Source organism: Wyeomyia smithii, chromosome 2 (assembly GCF_029784165.1).
Source record: "Wyeomyia smithii strain HCP4-BCI-WySm-NY-G18 chromosome 2, ASM2978416v1, whole genome shotgun sequence".
In the NCBI taxonomy this organism is placed as follows: Eukaryota; Metazoa; Arthropoda; class Insecta; order Diptera; family Culicidae; genus Wyeomyia; species Wyeomyia smithii.
The window spans coordinates 259,115,497-259,142,817 of NC_073695.1; the positions used below are offsets into that span (position 1 = coordinate 259,115,497).

Consider the following 27,321-nt stretch of genomic DNA (forward strand, 5'->3'; position numbering starts at 1 on the left):
GACAACTCAAGAGCCAGTTCGCGAGAGCCGCAACCGCCTTTCTGAGGGACGTTGTTTTGATGCTCTCCGATTGGGTTGAAATTTTCAGCGTTTGTTTGTCTATTCAAGGTAGGAAGTTTTGCAAAATTTCAATTTTTTTCATTGAGGTTAAGTGGGGTAAAACGGCCCTTGAAAATGATATGTCCAAAAACGTCCAAAATCTAAAAAGTGCAATAACTCCTGCTAGACTTGATGGATTTTTCTAAAAATTTGTGATATTATTCTACACTAAAAGTACTTCAAAATGCATGGTCACAATACATGGCAAAGAGGTAAATTGACGAAAAACGCATTTTTCTTTTAAAAATTGTCAATTTCCAGGGTCATCCTACTCTTTCCAACATCGCTAGAAAAAAATATCTGAATATGGCGTTTTGTAGAGCAACTCAAGAGCTTTGATGTCAAGTATAAGCGAAGTGTGCCAAATGGGGTAAACGGCTTCTAGGGCGTTTTTTTTTTCAAAAAACCGTCAAAATCACCAAAATCACTATAGTTCCTGCTAGACTTAATAGATGTTATTGAAAATTTGGATTATCACTGTACCTTACCAGAACTACCTACTTTACCAGAAGATGCGCAATTTGGGGTAAAACGTTCCTTAAAGATTTTTTTTTCGAAAAAAGCCGTCAAAAGCACCAAAACTGCAAGAACTTGGGTTAGACTTGATAGATTCACTGAAAATTTAGATTATTACTCTAAGTTAATAATCTCCCAACTGGTCTCGAGGTACGATGCTGGCCTAACAAGCCAGTCGTCGTAGGTTCGAGTCTCGGCTCGGGAGAGACTGTTAGTGTCAGTAGGATCGTAGCGCTAGCCCCGCAATTGTCCTGTACACTCAACAGTTGGCTGCGAAGTCTGTGTATAATAAACAGAAGGTCGAGTTCCGATACGGAATGTAGCACCAAGGCTTTGCTTTGCATTTTTACTCTAAGTTAATACGAACTTAAGGGCAAGATGACAAAAGTGACAAAAAGATTTACATTTTCTTGAAAAATGCTTGGCGATTTTCGGGGTGCTATTTCCTATACAGAAAAGGTCCAGAACCCGAAGTTAGCATTATATAAAACAACTACAGAGCTTTTATTTGGCATAATATCCAGATGCATCTTTTGGAAACTGACTAAAAAGGACTAAAGTTTTCCTTGACTTCAGTCAATGCATCAAACAAGGTAAAAGATATTATCGATATGACGGTTGCGAAAATAAATAATCCCAACCGAGTTCCTACTTATCCGTGGAGGAAATAAAATCGTTATTTGCACGATTCCCTGCAATATTTATGTAGGCAAAACTTAGCGTAAAGGAAGATGGTGCTTTGATGAACGTTGAAGAACATCATGAGTACAAATTGTAAAGCATAAATGTTCGCAGTCGTGTTTTTTTAAATGATTGTTTATTTTCATTGATACAACAGCAAATAGAGTAACATGATTTTTTGGCCAACACTCTGAAAAAAAGCGAAGAATAAGACCGATGTCAATGAATTTAAAAATAATCAAATTAAAAAGATGAACATGAAACTCAAACAATAACTTACTTAATTGCTTTAACAAAACTCGAAATATTGCAGTCTTTCAGCAACCGTCTCATCGATATTGTTTTTTACAAGGTTTGATGCTTTTCTTGAAACCTAGTAAAAAGCCAAGAAAAATTGTAGTTTCCAAAAGATGCATCTGGATATTATGCCAAATAAAAGCTCTGTAGTTGTTTTATATAATGCTAACTTCGGGTTCTGGACCTTTTCTGTAGAGAAAATAGCACCCCGAAAATCAACAAGTATTTTTCAAGAAAATTTTTGTTTTTGTTATGTCAATCTATTTGTCACTTTTGTTAGCTTGCCCTTAAGTTCGTATTAACTTAGAGTAATAATCTAAATTTTCAGTAAATCTATCAAGTCTAACCCAAGTTCTTGCAGTTTTGGTGCTTTTGACGGCTTTTTTCGAAAAAAAAATCTTTAAGAAACGTTTTACCCCAAATTGCGCATCTTCTGGTAAAGTAGGTAGTTCTGGTAAGGTACAGTGATAATCCAAATTTTCAATAACATCTATTAAGTCTAGCAGGAACTATAGTGATTTTGGTGATTTTGACGGTTTTTTGAAAAAAACCTTCTAGGGCCGTTCACCCCATTTGGCACACTTGGCTTATACATGACATCAAAGCTCTTGAGTTGCTCTACAAAACGCCATATTCAGATATTTTTTGTAGCGATGTTTAAAAGAGTAGGATGACCCTGAAAATTGACAATTTTTAAAAGAAAAATGCGTTTTTTTCGTCAATTTACCTCTTTGCAATGTATTGTGACCACGCATTTTGAAGTACTTTTAGTGTAGAATAATATCACAAATTTTTAGAAAAATCCATCAAGTCTAGCAGGAGTTATTGCACTTTTAAGATTTTGGACGTTTTTGGACATATCATTTTCAAGGGCCGTTTTACCCCACTTAACCTCAATGAAAAAAATTTAAATTTTGCAAAACTTTCCACCTTGAATATACAAACAAACGCTGAAAATTTCAGCCCAATCGGAGAGTATCAAAACAACATGCGGTTGCTCCTCTCGCGAACTGGCTCTTAAAGTTTGATATGGCTCAAGTAAGGCTTCGGTATCATTTTTAACCTGACCTGTGTATCTGGAATCTCAATAAATCCGGTTCTACGAAAGATTTCGAAATGTCCCCTGCTGATTCGAAAACTTTGATAAATTTGTGATCTATCAAATAAGGTTGGATCATATTCGGTTGAGATCTTGCGGAATGGCAGGAATGGAACTACTTTTAAAAGCTCTGGAGGGGTCAGGTATGCAATTGTTATTTTGCTACGTTAAACATTTTATGTATTGTACCGTGTCAAATAAACGTTATGTAAAAAAATGCTTCGTAAGCCTTAAGTTTCCTGAGGCTAATTTGAAATCATTCTTCATAAACTTTGTTGTAGCTCTTTGAGGTACTTCTGTTTTAGCTGTGGGTTGAATCTGAAACCAGTTTTCACTTTAGTTTCATTCATCTATGGAATCATTTTAAGATAAATTTGGAATCGATTTCTGCTTTGCTCTTTTCTTTAAGGCTGAATTGGAAATAATTTTTGGACTTTTCGTCTCAGTAGAATTACTTCATTATTAATTTGAACTAAATTTAAGATCACTTTCTTTTTTTTTTTTTTTTTTTTTTTGATTCCAAAAGCGTTCTCAAACATTTTCAATTAATTCGAAATAGTTTGCTTCTTGAGTTTGAGTTTTGTATTTTCTGCTTTTTTATTGCTTTTCCAAGTTAGGCCGATCCAAATTTCATTTTCATTTAATGTCACCCCCCCTTCAAAAATGTTGAAAATTGGAAGGGGAAGAACAAAAAAGTTCAAGCCGTTTTGCTAACATTATTGACTTTTCGACAGCTTATATGCCTAATATAGCAACAAACAAGTCCAGTGATAGTGAACGTGTCATCAAAAGGCAAGCCAAATGATTAAGGGGTAATATCTATAATTTTTTTTCTTGTCATTTCTTTTTGGCTCAAATCATGCTAAAACTATCCTAGAATCAAAATCTATATCGCCCAAGTACTGATCCAAACTCAAAATTCGTTTAAACAAATTTTTACCGAAAAACTTTTATGTTCCAAAATAACATTTTTCGTTTATTTTGGCAATGCTCGTTTTTGTTTTTGAATTCGAGGCTTTGTAAACTAGTAGAAGTTACTTATGATCGATATCGTGTTTCAAATTTGAAGTATAGAGGTCGCTGCGTCAAGTTTCAACCGATACAGCGCTCTAGAGCACGTGTTAACTCATAATTTCCATTTGTTTAGTCGACCAGCCGTTCTCGTTGTGTACGTTCTTTGTTTGAGTTTTTTTAAACTTTTCAACTATGAGTTTTACTCAAAGGTACTTAAATATGAATGACAAGTCTGAGTTTTTACGTGGGATCGGACGCCAACCGCGTCAAAGTTACTGAGCGTTGCCTGTCTCATAGCGCGAAAGAGGGTAGGCGCAGTCTTAGATCAGATAAAAAAAGGAAGAAGAAGAAAATAAATCCCAGAAAGGACGACTTTACGATGCAGGGATAGCTGACTGAAGGTTAAAAAATTATTAAGGGTTTTACTGTTGCGATTCTTGAGATTTATAGCAATTTGAAACTTTGAACGCGTTTTTCTCAAAACCGTGTTTTTAAAATCGGCGAGCAGTAGAACTGAAAAAATTTACATCCGATTGACTTGAAATTTTACCTGAAGCTTCTTAATTAGATTATCTAGTGAAGTACACACGATTTTAACGATTGATTAACAACAACTAAAGTTATAAACAATTAAAATCGATATTTTTTGTCGAAACAGAACTTTTTTTTTCAAACCGTTGCCATTTTGCGATGAAAAATTCTAAAAATATTATCATGTGTACTTCACTAGCGACACTTATTTATGTAGATAATGAAAAAAAATTTGTTTTGGTTATAGGTGGAGTTCATACCACAATATATCTAACTAATGGTAGCAGTGGTCATAAGTTCATACAAGGGATAGGTGGAGTTGGGCACGACTTCTACTGCTCGCCGCGGAACAACTTTCAAAAAAAGCGCTTCGCGGCAATCGCTGCACAGCCGTCATTTTGTAACAAAAATATCAATAAAAATATTCTTTCTATTCTGCAAGAGTTGCTCAATCCAATGATATATTATTTATATACCTTATATCTCAAATGTCCTTTAGAAAAATTCATGAAAAAGCCTTGTTTTCTGAGCATTTGGTAGATATTACCCCTTAATAATGATAATAATAATATTTTTCAACTCACTTTTGCATGCAAGTTACAAACGTCGTAACTTGCACACAATTTTTTATGAAAGCTATTCCTTTTTTTTCTCAGTGTTATTTATTTTTTGCCCTCCTCTTAGCCAGCCGTGGACATGAAAACTGTTAAAAATTTGTATCAGACTTATTAGATATTGGTGCCTATTACGGGAGTCACTTCACTTTCATTTTATTGCTTTCCAACTTTCGATGGCATGGTATTTGGCATCTTAAGCCTAATTGTTAGTAGATGTTCTTTTCAATTTTTCGATGCTGGTTTTATGATGTTGGTCCTAAAGTTACTACACACTTAAAATTTTTTGCCGGGTCTCGGTAATTTATTGCCGAGAACGGCACCACTGAGTGCTCGGTTAAAAAAATAAGGACAGCTGTCACATTTTTTCGTGAATCTCGGTTTACCTAACTGATATTTCGGCTCGTTAATATTTTGTGCCGAAACTTCAGTTAGGTTGAACCGAGATTTTCGAAAAAATGTGAAACGAGCACTCAGTGGTGCCGTTCTCGGCAAAAATTACCGAGACCCGGCAAAAAAATTTAAGTGTGTAGAATATAAACTGGCGCACGAGATTGGAGTCCGGTGCAAAATACAGTAGTGTAAATCTACAACTTCTTCAAAGGACGGCCAAAAATCAAAAAGGAGTAAAGAAAAATCGAAAGAGGGATCACATAATAGATCAGAGACGGTAAGCATGATTGATTCCGATTAGCCTAATGTTATTGCAGGTGCATCTGGGCCAGATACGACCAGAGAGCAAATACAAGATCCAGCAAGTCGCATTTTTACTCACGAGAATGTTACATGGGAATAAAATTCATGATTCAGGAAAGTAGAGGGAGTTCAACTCATGCTCAACTGAAATGTTTGAAGCAACCTTGAGACTAAAGTATATTCCAAAAAGTTGGCGACAAGTTCGTGTTGTCTTCATTCCCGAAGCTAATAAAAAGTATAAAACGAGCCCAAAATCGTTTAGACCAATTAGTCTTTCGTCGTTTATGTTAAAATAATGGAAAAACTTATTGATAACTATATAAAGTTAGAATATCTAAAACTAAAACCTCTAAATATATACAAATTTGCTTATCAAAGTGGCAAATCAACAGTAACAGCGCTTAATGCACTAGTAACGAAAATTGAAAAAACAATTAAAGTCGAAGAGATTATGTCATCTGCGTTTCTAGACATCGAAGGCGCATTCGATAACGCATCTCATAACTCAATGAAAGATGTAATGAGAAAATGTTACTTCGATATAACAATCGTCGATTGGATATTTGAAATGCTACAAAAAAGAGAAATAACTTGCAATCATGGAAGCTCAACAGTCACAGTAAAGGCTGCAAAGGGATGCCGGGAGGGGTTCTCTCACCCCTATTGCGGTCATTAGTAGTTGATGAGCTGTTGACGCAACTATCCACCAGTTTGATGTGTATTGTATGTTTTATTTCAACAGAAATAAAATTAAAACAGCATTTAAAAATACTTACGATTAGCATAGACCAATATACTAGTCTGATAGAACTCTGCTACAACCCTGAATCGCAGGTTCTGCTAATAGCCACTTGTAGCGAATCTGCACCAGCAGAGTAGTTATAGTTCGTGGAAAATATGAGCACGTAATCAGAGATAGACTTCAACATGCTCTTAATCTAACCACAATGTGGTGTGAAAAAGAAGGACTATCGATAAATCCGAAGAAAACTAACATTATTTCATTCACACGCAGGAAAAATCTATTGTGGGTACATGGACATTGTGGTATTGAAGGAAATGAAAGAGCTGATCTGTTGGCGCGAAATGGATCAACGCAACCATTCATAGGACCAGAACCATTTTGTGGGATTTCAGAATGGAACTCAAGAAGTAGGAAAAATCAATAATAGATAACATCTGGAAAAAACAATGAAACAGCTCGACAATCGAGGAGATTTTTTGGATTACTTCTTCAAATAAGGCAGTGAACTTTATTCGTTCAATAATACCTTATTGGGACGATGCCTATAATCAGCAAGAGAAAACCACTCAATCAAATAGTGGTAGGACACCCTGATGAGGCTCACATCAAACGGGGCCCGCCGCAATAGATCAAATAACTGGTCGCAGTGGAAAATGTACCCAACAGGAAAAAAAAAGAAAAATCGAGATAAAACATAGAACAGTTTTCCATTGCAGTTGAATAAGAATCCCATTTTGCTATAAAAGAAAGAAATCTGATTACCTCAGACTGCATCGAACCAATGAACGCCTAAGTAAGATACTTGATAAAACTAATCCTTTACTAATTTACCACGGAAAGCTGAACAAATACGGATCTGGACAAGTACTTCTATACTAGAGTCGAAATTATTGATAGCCCTGATCACAAGTTTTTTCAATTAAAGTTGATTCATAGTTATTGTTAAAGTATATTAAAGCCTTGAACGAGTTTTCTCGAAAATTGTTAAGTGGGGGTATCATCTATCTGTCAACCTGCCGAACAATTTTGAATTGTTCTGTTGAAAAAATGACTACTTCCGTTTTGTCCTCCCAACTGTTGTATTGCTCATTTTCTAGATGATAAAGAATCCATGCATCACCTGTTTTCCTTGAGGTACACCATGCGAATCAAACGAAACTTATCGAGAAACATCCTATTGACGCATCAGCATCACATGTGTGCCGATCAGTAAGACCCAGAACCGAATACGTTCACTATCAGTACAAACAAGCATTACCGCCCCCTGCATCTGTCTACCATCCCTGCCCCCGCCCCACCATCACTACTCTATCCAGTCAACTTATTCCAAATAAATTAATCCATAATTAGTGTCCCCCTATCGATTGGTAATCATTCGCGCAATGTCACTCAGCACCAGAACGACACCGACCGCGTGCTGCTCTGATAACAGCCTTTCACACCACGATAACAGAGACGATCGGTGTGTTCGCATCTGGAACAATTTGTCCAGCACTCGAAAAGCACTTTGCTGTCCCGGGTGCTTTTTTTTCGTTTTTATACTGCTAGACTATATTTGCGTACTTGCAAAATCTGTAGCCACCGAATCAACCATCAGCAAACGATTTCGCGCTTTTGTTTATGAATCATTTATGTCACAACTGCTCCGGAACACTAAACAATCAATCATTGGTCCATGTACGACAAGTTTTAATTCTTTTTGTTATTACTCCTCCTCCAAGTGTATTTGAGCTCTTATCACTTCCTTCGAAAACGACCGTCCGACAATTGGCTTTCAATGGTTCGAAACGACTTTTCCCTTGCGCGGTTGCCACTAGACTGAGGAAAGTACGTCTGGGCGGTTTATCTTTTAGTACATTTAGTGTTCGCACCCCAATTGATAATGTGAGGGGGGTAACAGTACCAGATGACTAACGGGAACCATTTTGCTATCGAAGAGCTGATATAGTGGCTAAAAGTTGCCAACATCCTACGAAAAGGTCACTGCTCAAAACGGTGACCCGTGACTAACACACACAACTAACGTTGAAATGGTCGGTCTACTAGGGATCGAAGTTTTGGGTTAATCAAATTAATCCTGTTTTGCAGTCATACTCCAGTATAGAGATGGAGATTTCGACTTTGCATGGCACGGATAGTGAGGGTATAAAGACGTCTAGACGAAGAGAATATTTTGAATTTTCCTATGATAAGGACAGGACAGTACTCCACGTTGCGGAAATCCTCTGATAATTCTGTATTATTTTGAAAACATTTTCATTCATCTTCGATTGTTGATGCTATGGATTTCAACACAATGCTGATATTTCTCAAAAGGAATTCTCGAACAGCGTTCATGTGGCTTCAAATACAATTTTTTTCTTTTTTCCGCTATATAGCCCAAAACGGAGCTGACTCAGAACAGATTATCATAACTAAATTGTGCTAAATAAAAAATTGACGAACTTGAGTTTACTCAAGTCGTGAGAGTACACGGAGACTTCCCTGGAAGCGATAGACTCTGTCGTTAACCACAGCAAAGCGAAGAAAAATTACATCATCCACGGTACAACTAAGCAAAGCGTTATTTTAGCCATCCAATTATGTCATCATTGCAGTTCGGAACAATTTTCCAAAAGATCTGGTCATTTCTGTAATATTCTCTTTGCCTCGGCGTCCTTTCAGCGGTTCCTCCAAAACGTTTTTTGTTGCACCAGGTTCCAGCTGGTGTGAAACGTTTATCGAACGATTTTTTTTTTAAACTTCTGTTACCAATGTAATTAAACCAAGCTTATTGGAAAGTTTTCCTATCAAGAAGTCTCATTTTCAATTTTCCCTGCGGACAATTGCTCTATGAACTTGTTATTCTTTCAGCACTTTGCGACTTACTGTAATATAACCATAGATGGTATTCATTGAAAAATACTTATTGGTTTCTGGAAAAACTATTCGTCAACACAACAACAGTATATAATCTGGGCTTTAGGTGCTACTGTTAGATTTATGACTTATTCGTCATTTTTCCGTTGTGAAGGTTTTCAAAAGCTTCCAAGCAACCGATTTCCGTTTTTAATTATTCAAATGCATTCTCCCACTGCAATGTAAAATCATCAATGACATACCTCTTATCAACTAACACAAGATACTGTGGAACGCACAACATTCCATTTCTATCAAAGATGAACTTTCGGTATCACTGAGAACGGCAATGCAATTCTTTTAGCTATCTTTGTCTGCCATGTTTTGATAAGATCGAGCAAGCTTCCAGAATACGAAATCTCAAAGTTTCGCTATTCTGGTAGGCGGGTCGTCATCAGTGGACAAATTTCAATGACCTCATACGCTGTAAATTGCGAAACTCAGATAATTTTATGCTTTGTTTCATACCGAAAATACCATTCAATCTGTTCCCTAGTGAGCGATGGACGACTCTCCTGCATGACGTGCTGAAAATGATCCATCGTTACCTGCTGTATGTTTTCGTCCAGTGCAGCACCGTGGAGGGCAGCCTGTAAATAAAATTAATGCAATTTTGTCCTCAGTTTCATATTACACCCTTAAACACACACCTGCGAACACAGATTCTGCAAATCAGCTCCCGAGTATCGCTCCGTCTGTTTGGCTAGCTCCTCTAGACAAACATCTTCCGCCAGAGGAATCTTTTCGGACACCTTTTTCAGTATTGCTAGTCTTCCTAGCTCGTCCGGAGCGGGAACATGAATGAGCTTGGTCAAACGACCCGGCCGCAGCAAAGCATCATCGATCATATCCGGTCGATTCGTGGCCGCAATGACAAGAATATTTTTCGAGTCTTCCCTGCTGCCGACTGCTGACTGAACACTCGATCCGATTCCATCCATTTCTGTGAGCAGCGTAGACAGCACCCGTACATGAACATCATTGGCTCGAATACCTTGCGTGCTGCGATTACCAACCAAGGAATCAATTTCGTCAAGAAAAATCACAGCTGGAGCGCTCAGCCGGGCTTGGTTGAAGAGGCGAGCAATCAACTTCTCTGCGTCACCCACGTAAGGCGAGTAGACTTCTGCAGCGGAAACCGACACGAAGGTCATACGGGATTCAGCTGCCAAGCAACGAGCAATGGTTGTTTTAGCACAGCCCGGAGGTCCGTACAATAATATACCTTTCAGAGGGCGCATACCGAATCTTCGAAATGCCTGCCGATGTCGCAGCGGCCCTAGAACCGATGTCCTTAGTGACTTTTTAAGCTGATCCATTCCACCGATGACGTCTAATGTTTCACTCAACCCACTAATAAGACCAATAGAATCCCTCAATGCATTTGGCCGAATCTTCCTCAAACTCTCGTCTATACAACTTTGAACACTTTTCGATGGATTTCCGCTAATTGATCTACTAATTGAATTGATCAGCAGTTCCAAATCTGCCCCGACGTAGCCGGACGTTCTTGCAACGATGTCATCCAACGAAGACGAGTCTAAATGAAAATTACAGTGCTCTAAAACGGTCTTAACTATTTCTATCCTTTGCTGTTCCGACGGCATTCGAATGAAAATCTCAGCCCCCAGCCTGCCAGGACGACGGACTCTCAAATCTAAGGCTTCTATTTGACTAGTGCTTGCTATTGTAACGAAATTACCATCAAGCTGGTAACGATCCAGCAAAGCGATGAATTGACAGGAAATTCGGCTAATGTTGGATAAATCTTCACCTTTCCTACTGCTTAGTTTTGAACACAAACTCTCTACATCCTTGACAAGTAGAATAGACTTCACCGTTGGTGCGAATGCTTTACCAAAACGCTGCACACGTTCGAAAATATTTTTTAACTCTAGCTCTGTCTCGCCGGGTAGTGATTTTATAAAATCCAACCCACGCACATAGAATACTGGACTATTTTGCTCCTGCGCCAGTTGCTTTACTAGGGAAGTTTTTCCTGATCCAGCTGGGCCCGTAAGCAGAATGTTTTCTCTTGTGGTACGATTCAGGATAGCTCGGATGTCATTTTTTGTAACGGATAATCCTCCAAGAGTTTTAGAAAATTCCGAATTGAAAGTGATATTACTCAGCTCAACCACCGTCTCTTGGTTGGTTTGACCGTATTTTCCTAAGCCCAAAGTGTCATCAACCGTCACACTAATGATACCATAGTTCCAGGCTAGTTGATCGTTGAATCGTATCAGACAGCCTTTACTGAAGTAGAACGTTTGTAATATGTCCTTCAAAAGTGCCACCAATTGTTCCCGATCTTTGACCAAATCTAAATTAAGTCGCATACAATCAACTTTAACTTCAATTGTTATTTTTTGAAAGCAGCATAGGTCCTCAGTTATCATCAGCAGATCTTGTACCTGAATAGAAACATAAACAATTTTACATAAGTTTTAATAATTCAACTTCATTTTTCTTACCAATGGAATCCCATGTTCAGCGCTAACATTATCATTCAACAACTCAACACATTGATCAACGTAACACACAGGATCTTTTCGGCGCAACCGCTCCCCGGAGGGAGCAAACCATTTACACAAAAACTGCCTATTACTGCCGAAAATCCGACACACTACCGAGGCACCCGGTCGCAGCCGTTTTCCTTCGTTTGATTCGGCAATGCAGTGAGAAGCTATTTCACATATTTGTGCCGCGTGAAATATTTGTCCACTATCGGATGTGATTGGAAGATTAATAGTAATTAGCATTTTTTGTGTAAAACTAGAGATTACCGACTAAAAACAAACGTAAAACGGTACCCTTGCGGCGTTCGCATTGGCAACTGATAACGGCAATGTGTGTAGCTTGAACGGTAAACAATAACAAACGCACGTGAATTTGACAGTTCCGACTGGTGAGATCGTGAGAAATGTGCGGTGAGAACAGGGTGATTCATAATGTACACTTGTACGTTCATAATTAAATTTCATACAGCGTAATATATTCAGCTTTTTTTTACAATTCCGCATCCAATTTGTTTATTCAGTGAGGATGATTTTTTGGGAGCTTACATAAAATCTTTAATATTTGTCATTTTCCTGGTTCTTATCTTTGTATGAGATTTATGTGTAAAGATAAGATAAGATAGGGTTTTCCGCGATTCTGAGTTTAATTTGGGATCATTTTCTTTTTTGGCCTTTAGAAGAGGTTTGCGGCGATTCTGAGCTCAATTTCGGGACTATTTTCTTTTTTTAAAGGGTTTTTTGGCGATTCCGAGCTAAATTTGAAATTATTTTCTTTTTTGCCCTTCAAAAGCGATTCTGAGCTCATTTTGGGATCATTTCCTTTTTTGGCCTTTTCTGGCCTTTACAATTTGGGATCATTTTCTTTTTTGGCCTTTCTGGCCTTTAAGAGAGGATTTTGGCGATTCTGAGCTTAATTTGGGAACATTTTCTTTTTTGGCCTTCTCTTGCCTTCAGAAGCACTTTTCAGCGATTCTGAGTTCAATTTGGGTTCATATTATTTTTTGGCCTTTTCTGGGTAACGAAATTACCATCAAGCTGGTAACGATCCAGCAAAGCGATAAATTGACTGGAAATTCGGCTAATGTTGGATAAATCTTCACCTTTCCTACTGCTTAGTTTTGAACACAAACTCTCTACATCCTTGACAAGTAGAATAGACTTCACCGTTGGTGCGAATGCTTTACCAAAACGCTGCACACGTTCGAAAATATTTTTTAACTCTAGCTCTGTCTCGCCGGGTAGTGATTTTATAAAATCCAACCCACGCACATAGAATACTGGACTATTTTGCTCCTGCGCCAGTTGCTTTACTAGGGAAGTTTTTCCTGATCCAGCTGGGCCCGTAAGCAGAATGTTTTCTCTTGTGGTACGATTCAGGATAGCTCGGATGTCATTTTTTGTAACGGATAATCCTCCAAGAGTTTTAGAAAATTCCGAATTGAAAGTGATATTACTCAGCTCAACCACCGTCTCTTGGTTGGTTTGACCGTATTTTCCTAAGCCCAAAGTGTCATCAACCGTCACACTAATGATACCATATTATTTTTTTCATATTATTTTTTGGCCTTTTCTGGCCTTTAGAAGGGGTTTTCGACAATTCTGAGTTTGATTTAGGATCATTTTCTTCTTTAATCTTTTGGCGATTCTGAGCCTAGTTTGGGATTATTTCTTTTTTTTTTTTGCCTTTCCTTGCCTTTAGAAGGGATTTTCGGCGATTCTGAGCTTAATTTGGGATCATTTTCTTTTTTGGCCTTTTCTTGCCTTTAGAAGGGGTTTTCGGCGATTCTGAGCTTAATTTGGGATCATTTTCTGGTTTGCCCTTTAAAAACATTTTTTGGCGATTCTGAGCTCAATTTGGGATCATTTTCTTTTTTGGCCTTTTCTGGTCTTTAGAAGGGTTTTCGGCGATTCTGAGCTTAATTTAGGAACATTTTCTTTTTTTTGTCTTTTCTTGCCTTTAGAAGCACTTTTCGGCGATTCAGAGCACAATTTGGAATCATTTTCTTTTTGGCCTTTTCTGGCCGTTAAAAAGGGGTTTTCGGTGATTTTGAGCTTAATTTGGGATTATTTTTATTTGGCATCTAGAAGCACTTTTCGGCGACTCTGGGCTTAATTTGGGATCGTTTTCTTTTTTAGTCTATCGACGATTCTGAGCTCAATTTCGGATCGTGTGCTTTTTTGGCCTTTTCTGGCCTTTAGAAGCACTTTTCGGCAATTCTGAGCTTAATTTGGGACCATTTTCTTTTTTGGTCTTTCGACGATTCTAAGCTCAATTTGTGATCGTTTGCTTTTTTGGCCTTTAAAAGCACTTTTCGGCGATTCTGAGCTTAATTTGGGATCATTTTCTTTTTGGCCTTTTCTGACCTTTAGAAGGGGTTTTCGGCGTTTCTGAGCCTAATTCATAATCATTTTATTTTTTGGCGTTTTCTGGTTTTCATCCAAATTACAGATGCCGGGGTTGATGACCGTAGTCCTAGCGACCTAAATATATGATTTTTCTTGCAAAATATGCAATTGTATTCTTTGATAGACGACCATTTTAAGAAAGATTCGAGAAAAATCTTATACATAACTCAAGTAATCAAGTTTTGATGATGTAGTAAAGATGTTTTTGGAAAATCCTCTGCAACCTTTAGATAGCAAACAATGAAGTTGCACCCATTGAAGGAAATTTACCTTTTTCAGAGATTCTAGACATTCGGCTTAACCGTTATGTGCTCGACGGGGTATCCGGGTACCTTTTTAGGTTTCATTAGACGAAATTTCATAGTTCACTGTATTCAAATGTGATAAGACTCAATGACATCTCAAAGCTCAATTAATGACTACTTTTAGTAACATTATTATTATTTTATTTATGTGGCATTCCCTCATAACGACATGGCCTGGGACACCGTGTACTCTCTGCCAGATCTAGCTCCACCTGGTCTACCCATCTTACCCGCTGCGCCCCTGGTCCACGGTGTCAAAATTTAGATTATTATCGAATTTTCATGTACCTCTGATTTTTCGCAGAAATGTTGCCAACTGGATAAGTATCAAGGATCTGGAAGTTGAAAAATATTTCATCGGCGTTTTTTTGAAAAACTTGGATTTTATTTTTTATTTTTTTTTTATTTTATTCCGCGTAATTGAAACTCATTTGAATTGACCGTTATTTTGATCCATGAATATGAATTTCAAGGTACCTCTGTTTGTATGTGATTTAACCATAGGAAATCACAGCAACCAATGCATTTGAGGATAGTGCAATGTCACTTCATTTCAAAAACTTTACGAATAAACCATGAAGCTTGACCACGAGAAATGTAAAATTTGGTTTGAGCCTTGTGCTTCAAAAAACCAAATCTACGAAGAGAATAGGCGAGCAGTGGAAGAAAATGCTCTTTTCTCACTTTCTGCCTATGAATAACGAAAATGATAAAAAGTATCCTAGTGTTTTGTGCGGAAGTTGTTATCTGGGGGTTTACTGAAAGTCCAAAGTTAAGTGGAATGTGATCTAATTATTGTCAAATTACTTATTGTTGACGCACCTTTTCGAACACGGCCTGAAGCATCGAGATGTGCACGTCCACGACTACAATAAAGATACTTATAAATAAATTGAATTTTTCAAAGGAAAAATGTTTTTAATGAAATTATTTACCTAATCCGACCAAGATTGAATATTAAAGTAAATTTTCTCTACGAAAACATAAAGACAAACTTGTTCTCTGGGTTCCCGAACGTTTTTCCTGCATTCCCACAAAAATTGTTACATCTCAATTTTTTTTGCGCTGAACGTCTTTTAAACAAATAAATTCAATTTTTCAAAAAAAATCGCCGATGGAATATTTTCTAACTTTCCGATCCTTGATTCTTATTCAGTTGGCAACATTTCTGCGAAAAAAAAATTAGAGGTACATGAAAAATCGGTAATAATCGAAATTTGAACACCGTGTGGTCGTCTTCTTCCTTCCCTTTTGGTAACATTAGTTTTTATTAACAAAGAGTAGTCGATGGGGGAGAGTTGATTTTTTTACCCCTTAAATGCCTGACGGGGTAATTGCGATTCTTGTAACTTTGGCAATTTTCATCCGATTTCGAGACTTTTAGCATTAAAAGATTCAGTAACTTCTCTACTTTGAAATCAGAGTTAGCGGTGTCTAGAAAGATTTTTCTCATTGCCGGAAATCCGGTTTTCCAGGGATATGTTTCAAAATTTGGGAATTTCATGAAAATTACAACTATTGGTCCGAAGTTCATAAAATCACTTCCACAGGCCATTTTTATGGTTTTAGGTGTTATGGTAATATGCCCTCAAAATGGTCCTTCCGGAAAAGATTCCACCGGGGCTTCTAGAGGCCATAGAAACAATTAAATTATTCAGCGTCACACACCATCCAACATGAGTATTTTCAGAACCGGAATGATATCTGGATACCGTTAGACAATCCCCGACGCCATTATAGATTTCAAAATGGCGACTTCCAATATCTGGAAGAGAACCGAAATCGACCGAAGACCATCGAATATAGATATTTCCGGAATCGCGATGATACCGAGAAACCGGAAATCATCTCCAGACGCCATTTTGAAATTTGAGATAGTGACTTCTGATTTTCGGAAAACAGCCAAAATTGACCAAATACCTTATATAAGCACTTTCGGAATCGAAATGATGTCCAGAGACCTAAAAATGACCCTAGTGGCCATTTTGAATATCAAAATGGCGACTTCCGGTTTCTGAAAAAGGGCAACAAATGGCCGTAAACCACCCAATATGGGTATATTTCCGGAATTGGCAAATCAAATAAAAGTAAATAAGCTGCTGATTTTTTTAGTACTAAAATTAATGTAGTCGCATGAAAATTATCAAAGTTACAAGAGTTTCAATTTGTAGGTACCCGGTTATCCCGTTGGGCATGTAAAGATGTTTTCTAGTCGAGCACATAACGATGAAAAATTTGGTAAACAATTTAATTTCATTGCTTATGTATTTCCATGTTTGTCATACACGGCTGCTCTGAAACACCCGCCTTTTCGAACTCCTCGAATGGAATGATATCTTCGTACGGTGCTACATCTGCCATATCATCTCGAACCTGCTCAACAGCCTTGAACACTCGTAACAGATTAAGACCTGCCAGTTTGCGTAGCTCCTCCTTAGTCCAGGGTTTAAAAGTTTCACCAGATGTCAGCCGACCAGCTGCCAACATATCAAACAAATCCGGATACTTAGAAACATCTTCCAATCCAACCGGAGTTTCGGAAACACCATCGTAATCTCCTCCGACTCCTATGTGATCAGATCCGGTAACTGACTTGATGTGATTGAAATGTCCTGTGAAAGTTAATCCATGCAAGTTACTGTCTAATTATAGTTAGTTGTTTACTCACTAACGACATCATCGATGGAGTTTCCACCCACAAACTGGGGGTAAAAGTTGACCATAATAATTCCCTTATTCTCTACAAGTTCTTGCAAAATATCATCCTGAACGTTACGATGGTGCTCGTGGACAGCATGTGACGACGAATGACTGAAAATGACTGGAGCTTTGCTGTGCTTGATAGCATCATGCATCACTCCGTGACTAACGTGCGACACATCGATCATCATTCCCAGACGGTTCATTTCCCAAATTACGTTGCGACCCCACGAGGACAGATTATTCAGCTGCGGCTCCGTCATCGCATCGATCGGCGAAGCATCGGCCCACGGCTGATTGCACGAATGGGTCAACGTTAGATATCGAACACCGAGTTCGTAGAACAATCGAAGCACCGCAAGTCTAGAGTCGATCGAGTGACCTCCCTCAACCACCAACAGTGAAGCTATTTTCTTCTCCTCGAAGGCATCCAGAATTCCATCGGCCGTTGTTACGTATTTCAAGTCGTTTGGGTACTTGGCGATCAATCGTTTGGCCACATCGATCTGCTCTAGTGTCCTGGCGACTGCGTCCAAGTATTGCGTGTCGGCGCATCGAACATATGCCACCCAAAATTGGGCGCCAAGCTTACCTTGCCGTAACCGGGGAAGATCAGTGTGACTGGTATTCGCTTCGCCCCACACTGGGTGCAGTTTCAGGTTTGAGTCCAAATTGAAGTTCGCCAGCAGATTTCGTTCGTATTTGTAGATGTTAAAGGGAAGATCGTTGTGGCTGTAAAAAGGATTAAATTTTTGTCTGTGTGCCACAGGCTAGGGATCGACATCGGTTTCGGAAATTTGGGAGGGCTCCGAAACAGGTAACAGATCGGGTTATTTTCGGAGGAAAATTGGAATATTATTCGAGAACAGAAGTTCACTTTCAAAATTTTCCCGGACCATTTTTTTTTTTGCAATCCGTCCATGATTTTAAATCATAATGTTTGCCTTTTCTCAATTTTCCTTCACCATAAAAAGTTTAAATTTTTTTCAGATAACTTTTTACGAATTGCTTTAAATATTGAACTAAAAATCATTTACTGTTATTGGTGTTTGTCTTATGGGTTATAAATTTTTGAAGCAGATAATGTTCGGGAGATTCCATTTTTTTTATTTGATTTCAATTCAAAGGTCGATAAGCTGGCTACACTTCGGAGGAATTTTGTATTCCCCCGAAGTGTAGTCAGCGTATCTTCATTTTAGGTCTCCATTCAAAGACTCTGAAATAAGGTGAGATTCTCGACTCAACTTTTCCTATGTCGATCACTGAATAAAACATTCGAAATTACCCATCAATTAGTGGAACTTCGTCCAGGATATCTCTACCATAAAAATCGTCCAACGAAGACACAACAATCAGCGGAATCGCAATTGCACAAATCGTAATCACGGCAGCGGCTATACATGCTAGCATCAACTTTTTATTCCCTAGAACTAGTAAACGCAATTAATCGCCATGTCGTTCACACAACTTTTTATTAAAAATAACTCGATTCAAACTTACTAGATTTTACTTGAAAAAACTTCATGTTGTTTGGTCTATCAACAGTGTTAAATATGATTGATGGTCTACTCGAAAGCTTTGTCCACACGGTTTTGATAAGCTCCAGTAAATTGTTCGCTTGATGGCCATAATCCGACTAATAACTGATTGAATACTAGATAAAGTAGTGTGACGTCTTGGTGATAAATCAAATCACAAATCAAGTAATGTGAACTGCTTGTATCTGTTCAAGCTGATGAAGTGAACAAAATATGATTTCTTTTTAGTTCGTTTTCATACAAAGCTCCCAGAACTAGCGCGAATCATAACTAGAAGGGTTCGCTAATTGTACTTGAAATGGGACGCCCCAAGTAGCAGGTCTATGTTTAGCATCTACATAGACTAAAGAATTTGATTATCGCCCCGTCAGCCACGCTGTACGCGAACATCTGATATCATAACTCTCGTATGCGAGTGAATTGCGCACAGTATTGCTGAAAACGTGGACATCGCTGGACGATGCGAAGATGATCGGTCGTCTCACCGGTCGTACGTAATAAGCAGTGATTAGTATATTCGCCGTAATAACAAGCTACCCGCTGAGCCGCTAGATATTGGCCGTAGGTTACAAGCATGGGATTTATCAGAGCAGGTGAGTTGATGCATTTATTGAGAGGCAATTTAGAACTTGAAAATTTTTAACTACTGCAACGGTTCTAGATAGCGTTATTGTTTCTTACTAGTTAAAACTCCAATAGATCTTAAAGATTGCTACTGAGATTGCTGTAGTTGTAGGTAGTCGACAATGTGTAAGCGGAAACCATAGTTTGCAAGATTCAAAATTGATGAATTTTCTGTGATACCTTGGACTATTTCTGTAATGCATTTCAACATTTAATTTTCAATATTCCATAATTCTCCGCTTATAATACCGTAATGCTTTAGAATTATTCTTAGGATTATATTTAAATTCTTTCAAAGCAGCTCTCTGCTTAGATTCTCTATAGCCAGACCAGACTTGTACCCCGTGTATATAAGTTCAGTTTATTAATAACAGTTCAGTTTAACACCAAGATCCCCAAAAATTCAGCGAATCTGCCTCTGACGGAGAAAAACAATATTACCTCTCAACTGTACTTAATTCCACTCACACCTCACATATCAACCTTCTCCGCAGCTTTATCGAACCCCAAATACCTCGCAGGCGGCATAATCATTCTAGTCGCCATTGTTGCAGTGTCAATTGCAGTCCCCTTGACCATCAACTCTTCCAGCAACAATGACGGGGTAAATCCACTCTTCGGTCGAACCGTACTGGACGAAGTGCCACTTATCGACGGGTAATATTTAGTCTAATCACTGCAAAAAATCTTATCTATCTCTCATTTTTCCTTCACCACAGACATAACGATTTACCCTATAATCTGTATGCATACGAACGCAATAAAATCAATAACTTCAACTTGGACAGAGATTTGAAGGAGGATCCCGTGTGGGGTCCGGCCACCAACAGCCACACAGATATTCCACGCCTCTTGGAGGGTAAAGTGGGTGCGCAGTTTTGGGTTGCGTATGTGGGTTGTGGCACCCAGTACCGGGATGCCGTCGAGCGAACACTGGAACAGATCGACGTCATCAAACGGATGATAGCAAAGTACCCGCAGTACATGCAGTATGTGACCTCCGCGGACGGTATCATGGAAGCGTTCGAGAACAAGCGAATAGGCTCATTGATTGCTGTTGAAGGTGGTCATTCGATGGATTCTCGGCTGGCCATGTTGCGTATCTATTACGAGTTGGGTGTTCGCTATATGACTCTAACGCACACGTGTAACACACCGTGGGCGGATGCCTCACCAGTAGACGATAACAGTACTGCTATTTTGAAGAATGTCACCGATTGGGGTAAAAATGTGATCTGGGAAATGAACCGTCTGGGCATGTTAGTAGATATATCGCACGTGAGTTACGGAGTCATGATCGACGTACTGGAGCACAGTAGATCACCGGTAATCTTTAGCCATTCCTCGTCACACCATGTCTTCCCACATCATCGAAACGTACAGGATGATGTGTTGAAAAAGCTCATTGAAAACAACGGAATAATAATGGTGAATTTCTACACGGGTTTCATCGGTGGAAAAACGATTGACGATGTTGTTCGTAAGTTACTACATAAATTTTTCGTCTGTTTCAAAATAAATGAAAAAACATACCTTTTTATCAAACAGATCACCTAAACTACATTAAATCTGTTACCGGTCCGGAACACATCGGCATCGGGGGCGACTACGACGGAATCGAAAGCAGCCCCGATGGTTTGGACGATGTGTCCAAGTATCCGGATTTGTTCGACATTCTGGCTGACGGTGTTTTTCGAAACGGCACTACCTTCGAGCCCTGGACCAGAGATGAGTTGCAAAAGCTGGCGGGTCTGAATTTGCTGCGCGTTTTCCGAGACGTTGAGCAAGTGCGCGACAGCATGTTGGACGTGCCGCCGTACGAAGATTTGATTCCATACCAGGATTTTGTTGAAGCCGGTGTTGAGGAACAACCGTGCATGAGCGATATGGATATTCACAAACCTTGAGGAAAGTCATCACTTGTACCTACTAGATGTGTTACTTACCGAAAAACCAGTTGTTTGCTGTTTGTAAAGCGTTGTTTTTTTGTTGTTTTGTATTATACATAGTATAATAGGAAATAAAACTGAGTTAGAAAGTATGCGTAACGGCTTCTATCTCCATCAGATCGGCGCAAATTTCATCGATTCGCGTACCGATTTTCTTGGCAACCTCTACTTTTTCGTTAGCTGGCAGCGTCAGGAAAGTCCACAGAAGATCGCCGTCCACTACGCAGCGGGCCGGGTTGATCGTTTTGCGAACGGTTTTGATTGTTCTGAACGACTTCGGATTCAATCCGCATAAATGCGGGCTGTGTGTCATGAGAACGTTTTGCAACGTGAATAGCCGACGGTAGGTTTTCTCCGGCAGCGGTAGAACGAACCCCAGTCCTCCGTCCAGTGTGGCAAAATATGTGGTGTGCTTGTAATCGTAGTTCAGGTTGCGTTTCGATGAATCACTTTCGTGGTAATCGCACTGTACGCGAAACATGGTATTAATCTTCTGACCTACATGGTAATCACACTTCCGCAGTAAACGTTGACCGCCGATCGATTCCCGTGATTCTGGTTGATACATGTAGGTGATGAGATTGCACTGCTCATCGGACACTAGGAAGCCCAGATTGTGGTTGTCGACAATGTACTCGATTTGGTATACATTCAGCGGCTGAAAATCACGTGAGACCAGTGACAGCGTACGGTATTCCTCCTGGAAACGCAGCAAGTTCACCGATTTATAAACATCCGCCACCAGAATTAAAGATTTGATCGACATCATCTGGTGCACGTAGATGTTCGTATCGATGAAGGCCACTCCGACAAGATCGTCATCCTTCAACTGCCACAGATATACTTTCTGACCCACGGCGCCTACCAAGAAACCGGAAACATGAGTGATCGCCGACACGGGACCTTTCTGCTCTTTCACTATCACTTCCTTGAATTTGTACCTAGAAGTGGGGTAAGAGATTAAAAATAACGCAAATAAAAATCACTAAATAATTCAGCAATTCTTACTAATATGTACTCACTTTGTCAGCGGTTTCCCCGGTTCCGGAACGACCTCAATGATGTCGTATAGAAGCAACCGACCGCGGGAGGTAATATCCTCGCTGTAGTTGTAGTTCGTGCCTACCGCAATGTACTCCTTCAAACCGGACCGAGCCCCCTCGTACGGCAAGCTGACATTTTTCAGTGCCGTGACGTGTTCCCACTCCTCCAAATTGATCGCCGTCTCTGGGATGATTTCCCAGGCCGCAGGTGTTACAAGGACCACCGAAAAGGAGTGCCCCATCGGGTATAGAAACCGTTCGCCTTTGTTCTCCTCGGTCAGCTCCTTATCTTCGCCGTTGAATCGGTAATACTTGTTGCAGATCTCTTCGGTGTCCATTACCACACAGTAAACCCGGTTCTCCTTGTGATAGACAATTTGCTTCGGCGAGCTTCGCAGTGGGATTTTCCTCACCGGCCAAATAGAGTCGTACGAAAGGTAACCCGGAAAAACGGCGATTTTCAGCTCGTAATGTTCATCGAAGTACAGAAAGCCGTTTGGACAGTTTACGTTGTTAAAAGGAGCAAACCCCTTAACGATGGTTTTACCATACAAACGGTGACTACGAAGTTCTCCGCGAGATGTTAGAAACACAAAATACGGTTTCTCACCACACACAGCTACTCCACTGTAGCCGGAAACGTTTGTGAAATAACGAATCATGGCTACGTTTCCATATAGAATTTGTGTAGATTCTTCGTCTTGCTTTTCACCTTCTTGGTCTGTCGGGGCGGTTTGACGACTCACTCGAAAGATGGGACCCGTCACACCGCTAGCAAGACGCTTAAAGCGTAGCTTAAGATGACCCTTTGAATACCGGTACACACGATAAACGAGCAGATCATTGTCCAGGCGAATGAAAAGCATAGGTCTAGTGCCGTAATGACCCAAGGAAACCATCAAGATTTCCTTCGGTAACAAATTGGCATTGAATCCGAACGGACTAGTGAAACTACCAGCAGTCACATCAGGATCCGCTCCACCCTGACCAACCAATGGAACAAATTCCATCGAATCGGACAACACCTTGTTTCCATTACCGACGTTCGTTATCAAGTAGACAAGCTTCAAATCTGGCATGGAATAAATTTCCAAATTTCCATTATCACGAACTGCAAACAGCCAGTAAGTTGGTTTCACCGGTTGCATGAATTTTCGCCAGAAGTCTGGATTCTTTTTCTTCGTTTCAATCGCCATATCGGCCATTGATGTCATTTTGAAAGAGCGACCAGTTTCGCCGTAAAGCAGATCTTCTTCGTCTTCGATTTTCATATGAGGCTCAGGCTTCATGTAACCAAATCCACTGGAGTACGACGAAGAACCGCCTTTAGTCACATCATAGAAATCTTCATACTTAGTGGTAAACATCCCGGAAACGTCTTTGTAGACACTAATAGAAACCACCGGAGGAGTCGTACTAATTGTGTTCTTGTTGACAGCCAAACGGGGAGTTCCTTTGCCCTCTCGCAGCGCCAACGTTATAACGCGGCCTTCCGAAGACCGCACACAGACGTAGGGATCGGCTATAGAAACTGCCGCCAGTGGGCAACCCAAATCGATTGGAATATTTTGCAACAAGCGGGTGCCCTGCAGTAAACGAATAGATTTAGTTGTCACCTGCACTATAAATCGATTCCCTCCGATATTCTCCACGTGGATAGTCGGTACGTTGGTTGCAAATCCCGTATTCTCGATCTCATTAATCTCCTCACCAGTCTGAAGAATCATGGTTCCGGCTTCCTGCGAGAGTATCATGAAAGTGTGCATATCATCCCCTTTATCGCTCACAACCGTCCACACATCAAGACAGCCCGATAGTCCAAAGCTTGTAATGACCTGCGGCCTAATCGAATTCTGTAAAACGCAGAGTGCCCCGTTTTTGCCATGTCCACTGCTTGTCACAATCTCCAAATCCAACTTGCTCGGCACATACTGAATGTCCTTATTTTCGTCTTGTTCCTCTTCCGAGGCCCTCTCACCTACGGCCATATGGGCACAAGGACCAATATTCAAAATGCTATCGCAAACTTCGAAAATGTAGCTTGTCAATTGAACGGATGTTTTCTGTCCCGTGCCGTATACTTCCAATTCTTCCTCTTCCAGCCGCTGTCGCTTGGGCTCTTTTGGCTCGACAACTTCGTTGTCTTCAATAGTGATAACCATACTTTCATCTTTCTCCTTAAAACGTAGCAGCAGAGAATTACCCAGCCGGGAACCCAGAAACAGGTACTCCTCTTCCACAACGCAAATCTAAAATCGAAGCAAAACTAATTGGTTTTTGGAACAAAATACTTCAAACGGAGATACTCACACAACATGTCAGTACACTAGCCGCTGCTTTACTAAAGTGGAAACTGCGTACGCTTCGCATCGAATCCGCACACAAGGTTAGTACGTACAATTCACCACCCTTCAGTGAGAGTACCATTTTTTCCGGCTCGATAAAACACACCTGCGCTCCATCCAAACTAATGCGAACGCCATCCTGGGGTTCTATGAAAACCAAATTTAATTATCATCTCGTGGAAGAACTAATTTTCGCCGGTTACTTACTCAACGGAAAGTTAGTGCAATGATCTGCTATACTATTCAGGCTGACACCGTAGGGCGGTACGCTCTGATTAAGATAGATCAGCGCATTGACGCTCAATATCAGGCAGCCCCCGATCGGTTTACTGATGGCCACCGCTTGCAAACAATCAAAAGGCAAACTGTTGACCGTCCAAATGACCGGATGCACTCGCTGTTGAATGTTGAGCGATAGTGCCACCATGGTGCAGGTGTCTGAACGAACCGCTATTCGACTGTTGATTAGAAAATGTTATCCATTGAAATCATATTTTCCCTAAAAGACTTATTGAAACTGACCCAGGAAAAGTTTTAACCGGTTCGTACAAAATCAACAGCGTCGGTTCATAATACCCATGCAGAAACTGTATGTCAATAACGTTATCTATCCGCTCCTCCGACTCCTTCAACTCGATCACGTATGACGCCAAAATCGGAGTCTTCGCAATCAACTGTGTGGGAGCTTTCTTCATCGGTTTCACATCTTGAACCTCTATCTCATCCAAGGAGCTGTCCTTGCGAAACGGCAACACCACCAGTTTCCTACCGTAGACCAACATAACGGCACACCGATTATCCGGATCGACGCGTACAATCGGTGTATGATAGTTCCCCGTCCAACCTCCCTTAATGTCTTCCTCTTCGAAGTAGTGCAGTGAAAGTGTCTTCAGTTCGAAGTTATCCGCATCAAACTGAACCACCGACAGTTTTGCATCCTGGAAGCTAATCAGCAGAGCATCTCGCTGTGAACCGGCCAGGGACACCGACTGCATAGACATCATATTTCCGCAAAGCGTATACGAAGCCATACATTCCAGCTTCATATTAGGAGGACGAACAGCTGAAGCGGGATACAGTTATGCTAAGAAATGTTCAAATTAAGCAGCTCATACTCACTCGTGTATTTATCTCTGGTGGCCGGATCAGCGTCCGGTATCAGCCGGTACACCTTTAAAACGTTGGCCCCACCGGTAACCAGCGATTTTTCATTGTTGTTGAAGAAATGGCAGGTGAGTGAAAACTCTACCGCAGTGGCTTCGTGGGTTTGTTTGCAGATCGAAAACATTTTCACTACCTTTTGTTAAGTTTAGAATAGAATCAACGATCTGTTAATGCATATTTCACTGTTAAATTTGGTAAAAAAACGCCTTAAAACACAATATTTGCACCAGAACGGGCAAGCGAATGATTACAAAACATGCGTGAAGCGTCGGCTTCTTGTGGCTTTTTTGACAGCTGTGGAATTGAAATTTTTCAACTCGCGCGGAGGGAAAAGTCAATCAAGAACTGGAGTACAATGTGGCCTACAAAAGGTGTGAAGAGGCGTATTTTTAGAATTTATTTGAGTATTTCACCAAAGAAACTTTCAATATCCCCCAAGACTTACATAACGCAATTTTGCATGTCGGCCTCGCGTTGGGTGTCCCCTCCCCTAGGTGCGTTGCGTAATATATGATCATATCTTTAATTTAAAAAAAAAACTTATAGCGGGAAACATCGTCACTTATAACATTTGTGGTGTACATGGTAACTCAACAATTTTCAAGGAGTAGCGCGCTCTAAATAACCGCAATTTCGGTTCTAATCCGCCTCACCGAAGCCATAAGACAATACTTCAAATAGTATGCGAATAATTTACAACTAAAACTAAGCTTCCGATTTTTACCTTGTTTTATATATTAAATTATTTCGGGGTACAAGATGTGCGGATTTGTCTGCAAAACGCAGATTTTTAGAGTTCGTGTGCAGTTTTCTACTGAGTTGCATATGTTTGCATATTGTCAAGAATTTTTGCCGATTTTTATCAGAGTCTCCTTATATTTGCGTAGATTTTCTAAAAATGTGTGCAGACTTTTGTGAGAATTTCGCCACCTCGATTTTTCAAAAACATATGGTATCTCTGATTATCTCAAAAGCGCGAAAATAGGTGTATGGATATGTGAAGATTTTGCCGAGTTTACTCTGATGACATGTAGATATTTGTTTTGATTCTTGTTCGATAAAAACAAGCAGAGGAATCATACTTTTGAATTGTTTTTATTCATTAGTTAACAGCTTTTTTACCAGGATGACGTACTGATGCAAATGGCCTTTTTGCCTTTCTCCTAGAAAGGTATAGCAATCACTTACAAAACCGAAAGTATAAAAGTGCTCCAAAGGGCCGAATGGCATATATCACTCGACTCAGCTCGACGAGCTGAGCATTTTCTGTATGTGTGTGTGTATGTGCAGATTTTTATTCTCACTCACTTTTCTCAGAGATGGCTGGACCGATTTTCATGAAATTAATTGCAAATGAAAGGTCTTGTTGTCCCATAAGACCCTATTTAATTTCATTGTAATCGGATTTTTAGTTTCGAGGTTATGTATCAAATAGTAAAAATCATAAAACATCATTATATCGAAAACTACACAACCGATTTGAACAAAATTGTTCTCAAAAGAACGGGCTACCTGGAAAACCCTTAAGTTTTGAATTT

The 27,321-nt window shown here is 39.8% G+C and overlaps 5 protein-coding genes across 12 annotated transcripts in view; 1 reads left to right on the forward strand and 4 right to left on the reverse strand.

Annotated features, from left to right (window-relative positions):
• The window catches only part of LOC129722940 (phosphatidylinositol phosphatase PTPRQ), a 55,818-nt gene extending 47,678 nt beyond the window's left edge, over positions 1-8,140 (reverse strand). For 3 of the 5 annotated variants that reach the window (XM_055676810.1, XM_055676809.1, XM_055676808.1), the window contains exon 1: positions 7,856-8,140. The gene's annotated coding sequence lies outside the window, so the exon portion shown is untranslated. Of the gene's footprint in view, positions 1-7,688; positions 7,749-7,855 lie in introns of those variants that run through there. The other 2 variants (XM_055676811.1, XM_055676812.1) reach the window with 2 other exon arrangements.
• A 518-nt stretch (positions 8,141-8,658) lies between these two features.
• LOC129722554 (ribosome biogenesis protein SPATA5L1) lies at positions 8,659-12,047 on the reverse strand. 4 transcript variants are annotated; one of them, XM_055676083.1, is made up of 5 exons: positions 11,977-12,037; positions 11,665-11,914; positions 9,841-11,604; positions 9,668-9,780; positions 8,659-9,614 (listed from the first exon to the last, which is right to left on the reverse strand). In XM_055676083.1, exons 1-5 carry the CDS (start codon positions 12,018-12,020, stop codon positions 9,608-9,610), a joined length of 2,178 nt encoding a protein of 725 aa, XP_055532058.1. In that variant the 5' UTR covers positions 12,021-12,037; the 3' UTR covers positions 8,659-9,607. The 4 variants fall into 4 exon arrangements, with proteins under 4 accessions (XP_055532058.1, XP_055532057.1, XP_055532055.1 ...); XM_055676082.1 differs by lacking the exon at positions 8,659-9,614 and having other exon boundaries at positions 9,618-9,780; positions 12,004-12,044; XM_055676080.1 differs by lacking the exon at positions 8,659-9,614 and having other exon boundaries at positions 9,618-9,780.
• A 4,607-nt stretch (positions 12,048-16,654) lies between these two features.
• On the reverse strand, positions 16,655-19,249 carry LOC129723487 (dipeptidase 1-like). The gene is made up of 4 exons (XM_055677726.1): positions 18,621-19,249; positions 18,406-18,550; positions 17,089-17,852; positions 16,655-17,032 (listed from the first exon to the last, which is right to left on the reverse strand). The coding sequence occupies exons 1-4, from the start codon at positions 18,643-18,645 to the stop codon at positions 16,674-16,676; spliced, it is 1,293 nt and encodes a 430-aa protein (XP_055533701.1). The 5' UTR covers positions 18,646-19,249; the 3' UTR covers positions 16,655-16,673.
• LOC129723486 (dipeptidase 1-like) lies at positions 19,035-21,323 on the forward strand. The gene is made up of 4 exons (XM_055677725.1): positions 19,035-19,251; positions 19,777-19,939; positions 20,002-20,762; positions 20,831-21,323. Exons 1-4 carry the CDS (start codon positions 19,233-19,235, stop codon positions 21,187-21,189), a joined length of 1,302 nt encoding a protein of 433 aa, XP_055533700.1. The 5' UTR covers positions 19,035-19,232; the 3' UTR covers positions 21,190-21,323.
• On the reverse strand, positions 20,898-26,066 carry LOC129723483 (cleavage and polyadenylation specificity factor subunit 1). Its single transcript, XM_055677724.1, has 6 exons — positions 25,739-26,066; positions 25,142-25,682; positions 24,827-25,077; positions 24,585-24,766; positions 22,254-24,523; positions 20,898-22,172 (listed from the first exon to the last, which is right to left on the reverse strand). The coding sequence occupies exons 1-6, from the start codon at positions 25,905-25,907 to the stop codon at positions 21,314-21,316; spliced, it is 4,272 nt and encodes a 1,423-aa protein (XP_055533699.1). The 5' UTR covers positions 25,908-26,066; the 3' UTR covers positions 20,898-21,313.
• Positions 26,067-27,321: the final 1,255 nt, after the last annotated feature.

Coding starts and splice junctions, on each gene's coding strand:
- LOC129722554 (XM_055676080.1), bottom strand. CDS start 12,020: ATGCGAACGCCGCAAGGGTACCGTTTTACGTTTGTTTTTAGTCG. Junction 11,915..11,976: donor TTTACGTTTGTTTTTAGTCG/GTAATCTCTAGT, acceptor CACATCCGATAG/TGGACAAATATTTCACGCGG. Junction 11,605..11,664: donor CTGAACATGGGATTCCATTG/GTAAGAAAAATG, acceptor GTTTCTATTCAG/GTACAAGATCTGCTGATGAT.
- LOC129723487 (XM_055677726.1), bottom strand. CDS start 18,645: ATGAAGTTTTTTCAAGTAAAATCTA. Junction 17,853..18,405: donor GAAGTTCCACTAATTGATGG/GTAATTTCGAAT, acceptor TCCTTTTTACAG/CCACAACGATCTTCCCTTTA. Junction 17,033..17,088: donor CTCCATCGATGATGTCGTTA/GTGAGTAAACAA, acceptor TAACTTTCACAG/GACATTTCAATCACATCAAG.
- LOC129723486 (XM_055677725.1), top strand. Junction 19,940..20,001: donor GAAGTGCCACTTATCGACGG/GTAATATTTAGT, acceptor CCTTCACCACAG/ACATAACGATTTACCCTATA. Junction 20,763..20,830: donor AACGATTGACGATGTTGTTC/GTAAGTTACTAC, acceptor TTTATCAAACAG/ATCACCTAAACTACATTAAA.
- LOC129723483 (XM_055677724.1), bottom strand. CDS start 25,907: ATGTTTTCGATCTGCAAACAAACCCACGAAGCCACTGCGGTAGAGTTT. Junction 24,767..24,826: donor TTGCACTAACTTTCCGTTGA/GTAAGTAACCGG, acceptor TGGTTTTCATAG/AACCCCAGGATGGCGTTCGC. Junction 22,173..22,253: donor CCGGGGAAACCGCTGACAAA/GTGAGTACATAT, acceptor CCCCACTTCTAG/GTACAAATTCAAGGAAGTGA.